The following is a 14692-nucleotide window of genomic DNA, read 5'->3' as shown; positions in this document are numbered from 1 at the left end:
GGATAGATGCTGCAAAAAGAAAATGATCTAAAACCCAGATGTAAATCAACTTAAGAATGGTTTCAGAAAAACAACATACATGATCTGGAGTGGCCAAGTCAAAGTCCAGACTTGAACCCCCTTTGACATGCTCTGGCATGACCTAAAGACAGCGATTCATGCCAGACATCCCAGGAATCTGACTGAACTACAGCAGTTTTGTAGAGAAGAATGGGCGAAGATTAGTCCTGATCGATGTGTCAGACTGATCTGCAGCTACAGGAAGCGTCTGGTCGAAGTTATTACTGCCAAAGTTGGGGTCCACAAAATTTAAAAATGTGATGATTCACTTACTTATTTTTCCTCCTTCTATCATTGTTTGCATACTATCCTCATTTTAATATGAAAACCTATAAATGTTTGGGTGGTTTTAGTTTCAGCAGACAGTTTTTCCATCTGTGTCATTTTGACAAAGATCAGATCACATTTGATGGTGATTTTATGCAGAAATGTGAGAAATTCCAAAAGGTTCAGATATTTTTTAATACCACTGTACAACATATAGCACACAGTCACATAGCAGCATAGTAGCAATGAAATCCAGCAATGCTCAGGGGCCACATTTTCCCTCTGCCAGTTGAGTGCTCTTTCAAAACTAACGCACATCCAGAAGACGAAATAAGATATCAACAAAGATTAAAAGAACATAACTGTTCTGCCATCTTTTACAAAAGTGTTAGGTCACAGGCCAGGTCCACATAATTGTCACCCTTCCTGTATTTAGTGACTTTTATCATTGGAAAAGGGGATCAAATTTCTTGGTCAGTAGGAACTGACTTCTCTCGAGAGCCCTTGCTCCCTTTCAAAACTCAACCACCCAAACTATGTGACATCTCTCCACATGTCGGCAAAAGGGTTCATGGCAGCACGTGAGCAGTAAAAGAAATTAAAAAAGCACGCCGCAGAGGAATGTAACCGCAGGATGACAATATATCAATTACAGGAGGAAGTAGGGCATGTTGTGTGACAAAGCCATGCAATTACTGAGCCTTATCGTGCATGACAATGAGCAGACGATCAAACATCTTAGGTGCAACTAGGGATGGGAATCGAAATCCGATTCCAATTCGGAACCGGTTCCGAGTGTTTCGAGGCCTCGACATCACAATGAAAAAGCCTTAACGATCCCTAAAGACGCATACTGCGTCGTGATGTGTCTTGTTGTCCAGACGCATCAAACTAGCATGGCGCCAAGAACCACTCGCTCCAAAGTTTGGCTACACTTCACCAGGAAAAAGGGTGAAAATGAAAGGTTACGATAGTTTAGCACGAGCGTTGCCGCCGTAAACATAACAATGACGTAGGTTCGAACGCTCGAAAGTGTGTCTTCACTTCACGAGGAAAAATTACAACAAAGCGACTTGCAGTCATTGCGAGATGGAAATAACTGCATCGGGAGGGAATAGACTGCACTGTCCTCACCGAGACGCTAAGGCTCAGTCCTGGCTATACAGCTAGCTAAACTCCCAAATGACGATGCAGAAGACGTTGGTATAATTTGCTGACTTTATTCAACCATCACTTGAAACTAAAAATAGAAATGAAACAAATCAATTTCGTCCCCAATAACAAACAGGTTCGCATCAACGTAAATCAGCGATGATTAGCTGCTAACACAGTCATAACAAACAGTTAGCATGCGTTCGCTAGCATTAGCACATCGTTTAAACCACTACACAACTGGATTTAAGTGTCCGATCGCGAGTGGAAACACACAACAACAACACAGAAGATGATACATACAGCCGTTGGCTCTGTGGATATTTTACAAACATTAACAAAGAACGTAGGCTCGTGGCAGTGTTTCCCTTTCTCACTAACTCGCTCACTGGCTTGGTTGCGGCATTTCTTCTTCTTCGCGCTCTTCTTCGCGTGAGGAAGCGCAAGGGCGCCACCACTTGAGCGTGAAAGCGCCATAAAAACTAAAAGGCATGCATTTCAATATATTGGTAAATAAAAACAGGTGTTCCCAAACTACGGCCCGCGGCTCCATATTTGGTCCGGCCCCCTGAACAATTCCAGAGAGCATTTTGAATTTTTTTTGTTTTTTTTCTCCCTCAGTAGTGTTATTTATTTCCTGGCCTTTTTCAGTGAATAACTCAGAGAGGGTTATTTGGTTATTATCTATTTGATTAATAGTGCTATTATTATTTATTATTATTATATTATATTATTATTTTTATTTACTTTTGTTCCGAGAAGAATCCACAGAAGGTTATTTGATTGTGGCTTTCTGAAAAACAATTTTTTTACATTTCGCACTCCTGCAATCGTCACACTTTTTCTGTTACAAACTGACCCCGGCCTCTCATCAGAGAAGGGAAAAGTTATTTGGCCCTCACAGGAAAAAGTTTGGGGACATTGCCAAAGGCAGAACAACGACCTATATGCCAAAATATACCAATATTTTTTATTTCTATTAGAAAAATGTATCAGTAAAATGTTACACATTCTTGTGCATTTGCCACTTATTGCCACAGTTAACATTGAGGCTTTGGGCCTCTTTTGACCTTGTTGTGAGTTTGTAAGGTTGTGACTTCTGATTAAACAAACTTGATGCCAATCAAAATGTTTGTTCTTCTTTTTCCCGAAATTAGAATCGATAAGAGAATCGATAAAGAATCGAATCGTTAAGCAATATCGATAATGGAATCGGAATCGTAAAAATCGTATCAATTCCCATCCCTAGGTGCAACGTGAACTTAAAACATTGGCAACAAACTAACGATAGTCCAGAAAGCGGCAAATGCATACCAGGCCATGGCTGTTTACTTACTTATGAGCTACCTTTAGCAAGGAGCACCTTACTGGGCCTGTGCCTTGTGAAGGCCTGAACCATCAGTCCAGGTTGCCAGCCAGGGGAGAAGGAAGAGGAAGGAGGACAGGAGGGGAAAACTGAAGAGGAAGAGCTTGTGGAATAAAGGATGCTGCTTCTTCCCCGGCCATCAGGTATGTGACAAGAAATAGTCAAAAGCTGTGAAGGATGACATCTACAAGAAAGCCGTCCCACCGGACTTGTAAGGGGGAAAAATACTTAACTTCACCTTTGAGTGAACATAACTGGAGCACAGATCCTACAACCAGATTGTTGAACCAGAGAATTTATGTTTTTTATACGGAGCAATAAAAATGGGCTATTTTGAACATACAGTACATTATCGCGTAGATTCTGTGACAAAACTCAGGTTCTATTTGGCAAAACAATTACAGGTAGTCCCAGGTTACGAACTAGTTCCGTTCCTACGCTGGTGACCTAACCTGAATTTACGCGTAAATCGTAATTAACCCTTTAAAAAAAATAATCCACAAAGTCCAAAAGTATTTTACTTTGATTAATGATGGACGATACAATGTCCTCTGGTGGCAGTGTTGGGTGTGGCTGGACTGCCGCCTTGGCTTCTAGACTCGTCTGACATGGATATAGGACAGCTGCCCTCTCGTTTGGCCCACAACAGGCTGTAAGTTTTTTCAGCCAATATATGTTTGAGTATGAATTTGTAATTAAGTTTAGAGCTACATTTTGTGGAGTTATGTGTGAGCGATTTGCTATGAAAATTGTAAATATGTTAGCATTCGTAGCATTTAAGCTAACGGACGATTGCTAATTTTACATTTTGATCAGATGTGATGGACTTTTGAACACCAGTTATTTTGTGTAGGTGTTTTATTGTTAAAATGTGTGTCGTTTTGAACATAACTGTACATATATGTGCTACAGCTTTAGAAATTGTCAAAAGTGAAGGAAGGAAAAAGCTTCAAAAACCACAATTCCCTTGTTTGCTCTCTGTCAACCTGAACAATTTCACGTTTAGTGAACATGTCAAGTAGAAAAAGTTAAAATTAAGGTACTTTGTCATGCAATGCGGTACTGTTTACGCAGCTTAAAAAAATACTGGACACAATGGCAGACGAGACTCCGGTGTCGTTAAGTCGAAATTGCGTAAGTCGAGTCTGTTGCAACCCGCGGACTACCTGTAATTCTTAAAGAGTGGAGGATCACGGAGTGGCTTAGAGGATGAGGAGTTTTGCTTCCTACCTGCTGTGGGTGGAGCGGCTGAAGGGAGCTGTAGTGTAGGTGTAGGCCTGTGGTATCTGCTTAGGTATGTCACAGTCCACCATATTGCCATGCCAGTTTCCGGTAGAGGAGCCTGGGAACATTGGAGAATGTCACAACTTAATACGGTGCTTCCAGAATGTCAAAGGAGGATTGGCTAGGTGCCCTGGCCTAAAGACTCGTCTAACCTGTTGAGTAAGAGAGGCTTCTGTTGTTTTGATTGAAGGGTGCAGGCATTGTTTGGAAGCCCAGACTCTGCAAGGAGCCTCGGTCATAGTCGTATGCAGCCTGCTTGTAAGCAGTGTTGCGATGGTACCAGCCTCTCAAGTGCTCAGCCACAACAGCCTTCTGAAAGTTCCTTGACATCTGTTCTTCACTCCGGGGAGCTGGGCGGTTTCTGGGTGGCCGGATCGTTGCATACAAGTTCTGCGAGTTGCCATCAAGCTCATCGCCACCATAACGACTGTGCATATCATGGGCACGATAAACCGCATGGGTGGAATGGAATGATGTATTGACGCTGTAATGTCCCTCTGTCTCATTGTCGTACATATAGGCGCCATTAGAGTAATGCTCTGGCTCTGTATGGTGAGGATATCCTGTTATGTAGTAGGCAGTAGTAGTGGGACGAGTGCGGGGCTGGAATGCATAACAGTGAGTCTCTGGTTGTGCTAAGTTGGGCATGCTGCCTGTGTTGGCATAAATATCTTTCCGGTGGCGGCCACGCACTCGACGCCGGTGGTTGTGGTTCCCAGGAACTGCATACTCCACACTGGATTGGCTGGTGTAGGAGGAGCCATCATCGAGCACCTCAGTGCTGTTGCTGCGTCGGGTTGGGGTGAAGTTCAACGTGGGCACAGGTGGTTCAGTCTCTGGTAGAAACTGCGACTGAGACTCCAGACTGCCGCTACGTTGGCGAAAAAGATGCGTTGTGTCCTCTGATCTGGAAGTGGAAAATGGAGAAAAAAAAAATCATATCACACTTGAATTACCGTAATTTTCGGACTATAAGCCGCTACTTTTTTCCTTCATTTTGATACCTGTGGCTTATAGTCCAGTGCGGCTTATTTGTTGATTTTTTTGGGGGTTAATAGTTAACACTTTTTTTTGACAGCATTGTCATATGACTGTCATATTTATGACATGACACTATCATGTACAATTCTGAATGCTTATGACAGATGTCACGAAGTCCATTTCTGTCCATCTTGGATGTTTTAAATCCATTCAAAAGTCAGATAATTTGCCGGATAACACAAAATGACATCTGTTATGTCATAAATGCTCATGAGAGTGTCATATCATAATTATGATTGTCTAAGGACAGTCTTATGGCGCCACTGTCAAATAAAGTGTTATCAAATACCACCTATTAATGAAACAACTAGAACAGTATCTGAAGAAATAATTAGCAAAGAACATGAATTTTGATTGTTATTTACATCCGTAGCACTGCAATACATGCTAGGAGGCATGTTGGATGACAACAGTGTTGACAGCAGGAAGCAACAGAGGTTGAATGTCTCCCCTAAGAGAGCAGTGATGGCCAAATGAAGCTTCTTGAAGCTATGAAGCTTTGCAGCAAATCGGTTCAAAGCTTCACGGTGGTTCATTTGGTCTTCTGACAGTCTTATGGCGCCACTGTCAACTAAAGTGTTACCAAATACCATAACTAGCAATTAATGAAACAACTGGAACAGTAACTGAAGAAATAATTAGCACAGAGCATAAATTTTGATTGTGATTTTCATCTGTAGCGCTGCCAATTGGTTCAAAGCTTCATTGTGGTTCATTTGGTCTTCTGACAGTCATATGATGCAGCTGTCAAATAAAATGTAACCAGTTAATATCATTTGGTGTAGATATCCCATAATACAGTGAGGACAGCTGCGGCTATAGTCTAGTGCAACTTATCTATGAACAAATGGCGTTTCTGTGCCAAATTTAAGATTAGTGTGAAAATTAGGGTAACCAAAAGTCATCGATAGTTACAATGTTGGTCGAGAAATTGATATTAAGCAAATTACATACTTTAGATGAGTACTGCTATAAGCGTTGCGGGGGAGCAGTGGGGTGGGGGGCATACTGCGAGCATCACGTGGCTGTCTGCAAGCTGATTTGTATGGACTGTTGTGACTTAATAAGGCATCATGGTGACTGTGGTGGGCTGGCTCTTGGATTGGACTGTAATTTAACCTAAAGCAAAGAGAGAAAATATATTTCAGTATCTTTCTTCAAGGTACAGTTTACATTTACTTTTTTCAAACTGGCAAACCAAAGAAAATCACTGCAGCATTGTCCTGAATACAATATTTAGGTCTGCTTGCGTTGTGACTTAAAATTAGGTCACATTTAAAAGCAGCAATGCTACTGAGCTATTTGAACTCGGGTGCATTGCCACTTTAATGTTTCCCTTTTCTCCCTGCTACCATATGGGATTTGTTGGTTGCTCCCTTCATAGGCAACAACATGTTCTTTTCATTCTATTTTTAAAACTGGTGCATTTGAGCTGATAAGGGAGAAACTTTTGGAAGGAGGGAGGAAGCAACTGGCAGGAATGCAGATCTGGAGTGGCTTCACAAGTCTGAACTAGCTCCACATGCAAAAACAGTTCAAATGCAAATATTAATATCATGTACACCACAGGTGACAGCAAATTATATACCTGCTGTTAGCGTGCTGGTCATTAGCCGAAGAGCGTCTCTCCTTGCTACAGTGGATGCTGAGTGTGTCTGCATGGTGGGGTTTTGGAGAGTACTGGACTGAACTTGATCGCTGCCTCTGGGAGCTGAGATCGTCATCTGTGAGGTAAAAGAGGTTTGTTTTTAACCTGACATACACTACAGAAATACGCACGAAAACCCCAGGAAAACACTGATTTGAAATAGGTTGTACCTTCATCCAATGTGAAACTGTCAGACAGAGAGCTGAGTTCTGATGGATTGACGTCATCTAAAAATTATAATAAGAAAATTGGCTTTTCTACATTTTGACTTTATGCAAAATAACAGCTCAAAGCTTCAATGTTATCAAAAAACGGATCCTTACTTAAATTCCTATTGCAAGTATGTGAATTATTTACGTTACCTGCCAAGATCAGTGAAGCTCTCTGGGTGGGTTTTTTTCCTTTTCGGACCCTATAGGCATTGATCTCCTGCTCAATCTCCTCCAGTTTCCGCATTGCATCAAGACAGTTGTTTTTTCTCTTTTTTTTCACTGTCTTGTTAAGGTCCATCTCGTTAGTTAGCTTGATGGCTGCTTCCACAATCTTCTGCTGCAAGGCAAATCTGCTTTCCAGGTTCCTCAAATAAGGATCCTGAAGGAAAACATGTAACAAAGTCAATAAGAAATCTCCCTAAAACAACTTTGCATAGTCACATTTCAATTATAATGTATGAGTTTTTCTTTCCCTTACTGACTGATGTTAAAAGTATTTAAAATTTTATTCAAGTTCAGTGTTTTCTGAATTTTCAAAGTAAATACTTTACTCTTTTGAAGGGAACCACAGATAGAAAGACTTGTAGTTTTTAAAAGATAAATGTTATTATGAGTTAAAATAATTTGATATTAAAACCCCTCTTGATGTTTTTGTTTTTATACCATTTGTAAAAATTGTTTAACTAGTAGGTCGCCATTGTCACGTCACTGGGTTACACTGCCGGGCTTCCAGGGTATGACTCTAGCAACATAAACGTGTCATTTGTTCAGCCCTTTCAATTTGAACCTGATAGGAACATTAATGAGCATGACAGCACTGTCGATATTTTACAAAACGAACAGCAAAAGCAAAATGAACAGGAAAGACGGGATGAGATGAGACAAAACTGGTGTTCTGCGAAAATGTTCTACACCGGCCAAATGTCCGACAAGTGGTGAATTTGATCCCAAAGTACTACCGTGTGTTTTCAGCTTGTTTTGTTTAGATGCATACAGACAGAACATACTAAAGATCCTTTAAGAAAATACTTAAACGTAGCAATATCAAATAAGGCTGGTTTAAATATGCTACGTGACTAATGTGGTGAACAGATCAGAGCTTAGAAGCGAGGGAGAGTGAAACATGCAAAAAATATTTTGAGACAATGAAAAGGTAATAAAAGACTCAATAAAAACACAAACAATAAGCCGCCTTTAACCGATGTGCCCATGTGTTGGACGTCTTGCCGCGTAGGAAGGAATTGCAGAACACCGGAATGAATGTTTGTCTGATGAAAGTTACAAACTACGTCATCACCCGAGTGCCCATTGCGTGCATAAAACATGGCGCCCTCCGTAGGACAAAACATGTACTAAAAATTATATATTTTTAAAATCAGGGTTCACTAAATCCGGACCTCGGTGCCACTTTTCCTGTCGTGTTTTCCATGTCTCCCTCCTCAAACACACCTGAATCAAAATAATCAGGCTCATTATCAGGCTTCTGTAGAGGTTGCTGATGACATAATCATTTGATCCAGGTGTGTTAGAGGGGAGAGACGTGGAAAACACGACAGGAAAAGTGGCACCGAGGTCCGAATTTAGTGAACCCTGTTTTAAATCAATGGCAATATTTTATGTGTTTCCAATGACAATTTAGTAAAAGAGAACAATTGTGGCTTATTAGAGCCTACAAGTCTTAAAGTCCGAGGTTCCCTTTAAAAAGTTTCATTCATGAGTTTCTTCCCTGTTCCAACACAGGTGAACAGGCACATTGTGTTCCTATTTTCAGCACAGAATTCCTGGACATGAATTCTTTCGACAACTAACTGTGAGGGGCCATCTAGTCGGGAAGACACGACTACACTACCAGTGTTTTAGCACAGGGATGCAATGTACTGACAGTGGAGGTGTTACAGCTGTAATGATCCTAGTGTCATTTGACTCACTCACTAACGCAAACTGCTGCAACAATGCCAACAAAACATCAAACCCAAAGTACAAAGAAATTGTATTTTGCTCCAACCTCATTATAGGGGAAAAGGTCATCAAGCTTGAATGCTGTCCCAACACGTCTTCGAACTTGAGGGGTCTTTTCACCAGTAATCAAGGGATATTCTTTAGGTAAACTGCCTGTAAGTTCCTGGAAATTAGAACAGTCATTTTACAATTAGGATGTTTTACAGCAGGGATCACCAACCGTGTTGAAACGGGTAGTTCTTAACAGAACAAAGGGCTATCACTATGATTCTCACTTCTAAAATAACAACATTCCTTAAAATATTTATATTTTTAATGGTATATCTAGAGAAGAAGATACTATCATGTAGCTGTGGTCACACATAATTAACAACAATAAATTTGGAAACTTGTTTTCGTCAAAGACGACTATAACGAAAATAATTTTGTTAACGAACATGTTTTGATGACGATGACGAGATAATAACGAGCTAAGAACTTGTTTTGGGGGACTAAAACATAACGAGCCTAATGCCGGTTTTTGTCTGACGAGACGAGAATGAGACGTAAATGCGCCAAAGTTTCCATCACATGTTCACAATGTGTGACATTTTATGTGTAGTTAGCCTGCATCTACTGTAACAGTGTCTGGTTGTGTCACTCATGTGACGTGCTGTGCTCCACCCCACTCACCAGTGCAGTGTCCTCTCAAGGCTTGCACACACGGTAAGATTTGTTTTCTTATCTTGGCCAGAGAGGATATGAAATGTTGCTTTCGCCTTTAAAGGTCTAAATGTAACTCGTAGAATTAGCACAGCATTCGGGTTAGCATTAGGCTAATCACCAAGTTAGCGTTGTCCTTGTAGACGCTACAATATGTACTTGTCTGTCAATGTTTATTGGAAATAGTTGGAAAACTTTATTCATTTATTTATGTTGGAGTGATTTAAAAAAAAAACAATTATAATGAAAACATTTAGTAAACGTCAACTAAAACTAGATGAAATTAGTCTGTTTTCCTCAACAAAAACTAGATGAAGACCAACATATTTTGACATGACTAAAACTAATAAGTATTATCGTCCAAAAGACTAAGACGAAAATTAAAAGGGATGCCAAAAACAACACTGCTCGGAAACCTCAATATCAAGATACAACACTTGCATATGCAAGTCTTGGGGTTGTTTACATTTTTAAATAATTGCTCCCACAAAATTCCTAAGCAATCCCAATATCCAGACATTTGATACCATGGCTACAGGCCTCCTGTGTGGCCTTTGTGTGTGTGTTGTGTGGGAGGAGCAGATAGAAAACGAAATATTGTAATAGACGAACCGCTTCTCGCATGCAGATCTTCTTTAGTTCTTCAAGTTTCTGCGTAAGTGTGTCTTTAAGTTTCTTCTCTTTTGTTTTTAACTCAGAAATCTTCTGTTTCTTTTGCTCCTCAGCAACGTCAGAGTCGGCAGAACCTGTACGAACAAGTAATAGTCACTTACAATTAAAGTGGATGAGCACCTGAGGCTAGTACAGATGAAGCTGCAATGTACCAGCTGAGATGAGGCTCCCACTGCTTGCCATGATAAGGTGATCTTTGCTTTCAAGACCAGGGTGTTTACTGAGCCGCTGGGCACTGATCTCTGTAAGATCCATGGCAATATCTCCTGAACTTCGTGTTGTGGTCATATTTGACTGCGTGGAGAAAATAGGAATATTTAAATAGGACACCAGGGGAAAAATTGAGGAGGAAAAGGAAAATTAAGGAGGGATTGCGAGTATTTCATTTTAATAATGTACTAAGATAGAACTGTCCTGATTGCATGCAGGGTAAATCCACTGCTCTCTCATCAATCAGGTTAGGGCTATCTATTCCTGGATGAACACATGCGCCATCTGCCTTTGAGAAACAATAGCTGTAAAATCTCGTTTGACCGTAGCCACACTGATGAATCTCCACTGCAAGAGGCACATAAACCCCCATTTGTGGAATGGTGTTTTAGCACAGCAAATGTGCTCCATGAAGCACAAGCACATCAAACATGAAGTGTTTTGGGCATATGAGCTGCATAAAAAAATGACAAAAGAACCCTTTGCCATGTTATTATTATTATTTATTTATTTTTTTTGCAAAGGTGATGATTTTAATGCACTTTTGTCCATTCTGATCTTAACACTGCACATTTTATGTACGATTTTTCTTTCTGAGTCTCATAGCAATAAAAAGGACAATTCTACTGATTCACCACTCAGCCAATTCAATAGACTGAGAAAATAAACGTTGGCTCAGCACACTAAACAGCTTTTGCGCACCATCAGTTCTAACTACCTGAACCTCCTGTTATCTAAAACGTCTTTCTATTACCATTAAGACTAAGTGCATAATATCCAACATTGGAGCTTTATACTTGAAAGATATATACAACAGATATCATAAGATAGAAATACATATTGATTGGTTACTAGTACTATTTATCAAAAGATTAAGCAGATTTTGAAATTACTGGAGCAGAGAGAGAGGTGAATACTCACTCTACTTTGCTTTCTGTCCAGGTAGAACTGGTGCTGACTGATGGCCATCACCCAGATAGTTTTAATAAGAGAATGGCTGGCATACCAGGAGTGAATGATAAGGCCAGTTTGTCCAAAGGGCCGCTTGTTCACTGTTTGACTGTTGAAGTAGAAGAAGAAGAGAGAAAAAAAAAAAAGTTATTTTTTGTGATGCCAAACAATAAACTGCAATTTAGGGAATAACATTTTGTGAATCCTTTGTTTTTGCTTTTGTTGTCCAGCAAAAATAAGATCATCACAGTATATCAGGGGTCCCCAAACGACGGCCCGCGGGCCCGATACGGCCCGCCTCCACATTTGGTCCGGCCCCCTGAACAATACCAGAGAGCATTTTGATCCCCCCCCCCCCCCCAATAGTGTTATTTATTTCCTGGCTTTTTTTCTGTGAAGAACGCAGAGAGGGTTATTTGGTTATTATCTATTTAATTAATAGTGTTATTAATATTATCATTATATTATATTAAATTATAATATTATATTACATTATATTATTTTTTTTTATTTTATTTTATTTACTTTTGTTCCGTGAAGAATCCAGAAAGGGTTATTTGATTGTGGCTTTCTGAAAAACAATACATTTTAACATTATGCACTCCTGCAATCGTCACACTTTTTCTGTTCCAAACGGACCCTGGCCCCTCATCAGAGAAGGGAAAAGTTATGTGGCCCTCACAGGAAAAAGTTTGGGGACCACTGTAGTATATCATAGCAGTCACCAGAGAGTGAACTAATAAAAGATAACAAATCATTACTAATTGTGATGACAGAGCTTTAAGATGTTTTGTTATTGTCATAAAGTATGGAGGAACTGCAAAATTTACAAATCAGCTAGTTTTTTAAAAAAAAAAAAAAAAGGTTCTGATGTCAGGAAGCAGCACATCTAAGATATAGTGAAATGCCCAACTAACAATATTATCGACGGATGCCTTTCACAGGGTACAAGATGTAGGATAACATCCATTACATTTTTTTTATTTTACTATTATAAAGGTAACTGCAAAATGAATTCCTTGTGTTTCAAACATACTTTGTAAATAAAGATGATTCTTATTTTTATAAAGCTACAGTTAGTAGAGACATAAAAATAGAGAGAAAATATCAAAGATCTGTTAGAATAGATAAACAAACCTTTGGGGGTCGTTTACTTCCACAGCAAATTTCTTCTCTCGGAAATACAAATTCTCCAACTGCTTCCACAGGAACAACTGTAGAAAGAAACATAGCTTGCAGTGAGGTTTGGCAGTGTTGTGACAAAATCAATCATGGGTACACACTAATATAAAGTCTACAAAATCTACCACCATTTAATTCACTGTTTGTTTAACCTCACTAGGGCTGTAGTGCGCTGAAGCCTATCCCAACTGACTTTGGATAGCCTGGACTAGTCGCTTGTCAACTGCAAACAATTTAGTCTTCAATTAACCTGAAAAGCTAGTTTGTATTGTGGACTGAAATTCTCAAGAATTCATCCAAAGATTATTCTAATGCCATCATCAAATGTCAGAATTTTTTCCCTCACTTAAAAAAAAAAAAAAGATTAATTTTCAATGTTCAGTACAGGATATTGAAAGTTCATATTACAACTCGCCATCTGGTACAGTACAGACACATAGATTTGTTGTGAAAACTAAGATTTAGGATCGATGAAACAAAAAGAAAAAGATAAAAATAAGGTAAGGGGCTCATTTTTTAGTTCTAGCTCGAGAATAATACATTAAAACATCTTGTGTGAGAGTCTTGGCAGAAAACTCAGGTGGTGTTAACACAGTCGCAATCATTCTACTGTATAACTGTGCATGGCTAAAGTAATGTGGTTTAAAAAAATATATACATTCCAATAGATGTTAATTATTATAATCTCCCACTGGAAATTCGTGTAACACTCTGCTATACAATTCCAAGACAACGCACAGCAAGAAAAAGTGAATTACCATCAGCCTTCATGACAGGTTTTTAATATGTAGTAGAAAGTATGTCTCGTTTAGAAGAACAAAAACACACCCACAACCTCTTCTGCAATTTTAAGTGGGAAACTCCTTCCCCATATTTAAAAAAACTGAATGCCAACTTTCGGTAGAGTGCACGGATGAACAAATTAATAGGTGGACGTGATAAAGGCTTACCTTAAAAGTCACAATTTACTAATCCCTGCTGAATTCCTGTATATGAATCCCATTGACTTTAATTTTCCCACAGGGCTTGAGCTTGCTTGAACAATGCTCTTTCTTGTCTGTACTGAGAGAACCAGATAGGTGTTGCAAGAGTTTCAACTGAGCCACACCCCTTGAACCACCCCCGTCCTGACATCACAGACACCTCATCCTTAGTTTTGCACCACTCTGAGCTGCTCCCTCACTCTCCCTCCTACACGTAGCTCTTCCCTTTTAGTCAGACCAGATGAACAGGTTGTACACATGTGAATAAGTGCTGATTTGGAAAAGCACTTTAAAATAGCCAATTGTCATTACTCACAGATACAGTACATACAGTAGACCGATATCGCTAGACAGACAGGTAGATATGTGCAATCATTGAGCACCAATCCTCTCCTCCAATCACAATACAAACAAATGTAGCTTTAGTTTTAGTCAAACAAGCATTAAAAATGAACAGGAAACTGAAGAAACACGGGTGGTCTAATAATTTTTTCCATGACTATGACTCTGCCAGGTCATCAATGAGTAGGGTAAGTGATGAAGAGACTGAACTTGCAAGGAAGACTATCACTTTTTATGAGTCATGGGTATTCCTGTATGATCTGGTGGCCAAACACCCACCACCAGAGCATTCAGTGAAAAGATAGAAATAGCCAAACACAATGAACGAAGTGTCAGCAGACAAAGTCAACTGTCATTTTAACCACATTATTTGATTGGGGGGGGTTATTCCAATGCGAGTTCTTATCCCAGGCAGGATAATCAACCAGCATATCCTCAAAGAGATAATACGTCTATGCTATCCCAAACCAATACGTCTATGCCAGGGGTCGTGAACCTATTGCTCGCGAGCCAGATGTGGCTCTTTTGACGGCTGCATCTGGCTCGCAGGCAAATCTTTAATTATAAAAAAATAAAAAGTTTTGTAATACTCCTTTGCACATTGCGCAAAACGGTGACGGTCACCGGCGACTAGAAAGCCAGTTCGCAGTAATTTTAGTGG

General features: G+C 39.7%; 1 protein-coding gene across 4 annotated transcripts in view; it reads right to left on the bottom strand.

Annotated features, from left to right (window-relative positions):
* LOC130921447 (FERM domain-containing protein 4B-like) overlaps window positions 1-14692 on the bottom strand; it is a 69881-nt gene that overhangs the window by 4416 nt on the left and 50773 nt on the right. For 3 of the 4 annotated variants that reach the window (XM_057845355.1, XM_057845354.1, XM_057845357.1), the window contains 11 exons: window positions 12662-12738; window positions 11495-11633; window positions 10516-10657; window positions 10304-10437; window positions 9036-9152; window positions 7181-7409; window positions 6989-7045; window positions 6759-6894; window positions 6125-6289; window positions 4282-5036; window positions 4076-4187 (listed from right to left, as the gene is read on the bottom strand). In XM_057845355.1, the coding sequence (XP_057701338.1) occupies window positions 4076-4187; window positions 4282-5036; window positions 6125-6289; window positions 6759-6894; window positions 6989-7045; window positions 7181-7409; window positions 9036-9152; window positions 10304-10437; window positions 10516-10657; window positions 11495-11633; window positions 12662-12738 (2063 nt within the window). The remainder of the gene's footprint in view (window positions 1-4075; window positions 4188-4281; window positions 5037-6124; window positions 6290-6758; window positions 6895-6988; window positions 7046-7180; window positions 7410-9035; window positions 9153-10303; window positions 10438-10515; window positions 10658-11494; window positions 11634-12661; window positions 12739-14692) is intronic. The other variant, XM_057845356.1, reaches the window with a different exon arrangement.

Source organism: Corythoichthys intestinalis, chromosome 9, assembly GCF_030265065.1.
Source record: "Corythoichthys intestinalis isolate RoL2023-P3 chromosome 9, ASM3026506v1, whole genome shotgun sequence".
Taxonomy (NCBI): Eukaryota; Metazoa; Chordata; class Actinopteri; order Syngnathiformes; family Syngnathidae; genus Corythoichthys; species Corythoichthys intestinalis.
The sequence above is the reverse complement of the archived record's forward strand: the minus strand, read 5'-3'. Positions and strand labels throughout refer to the sequence as shown.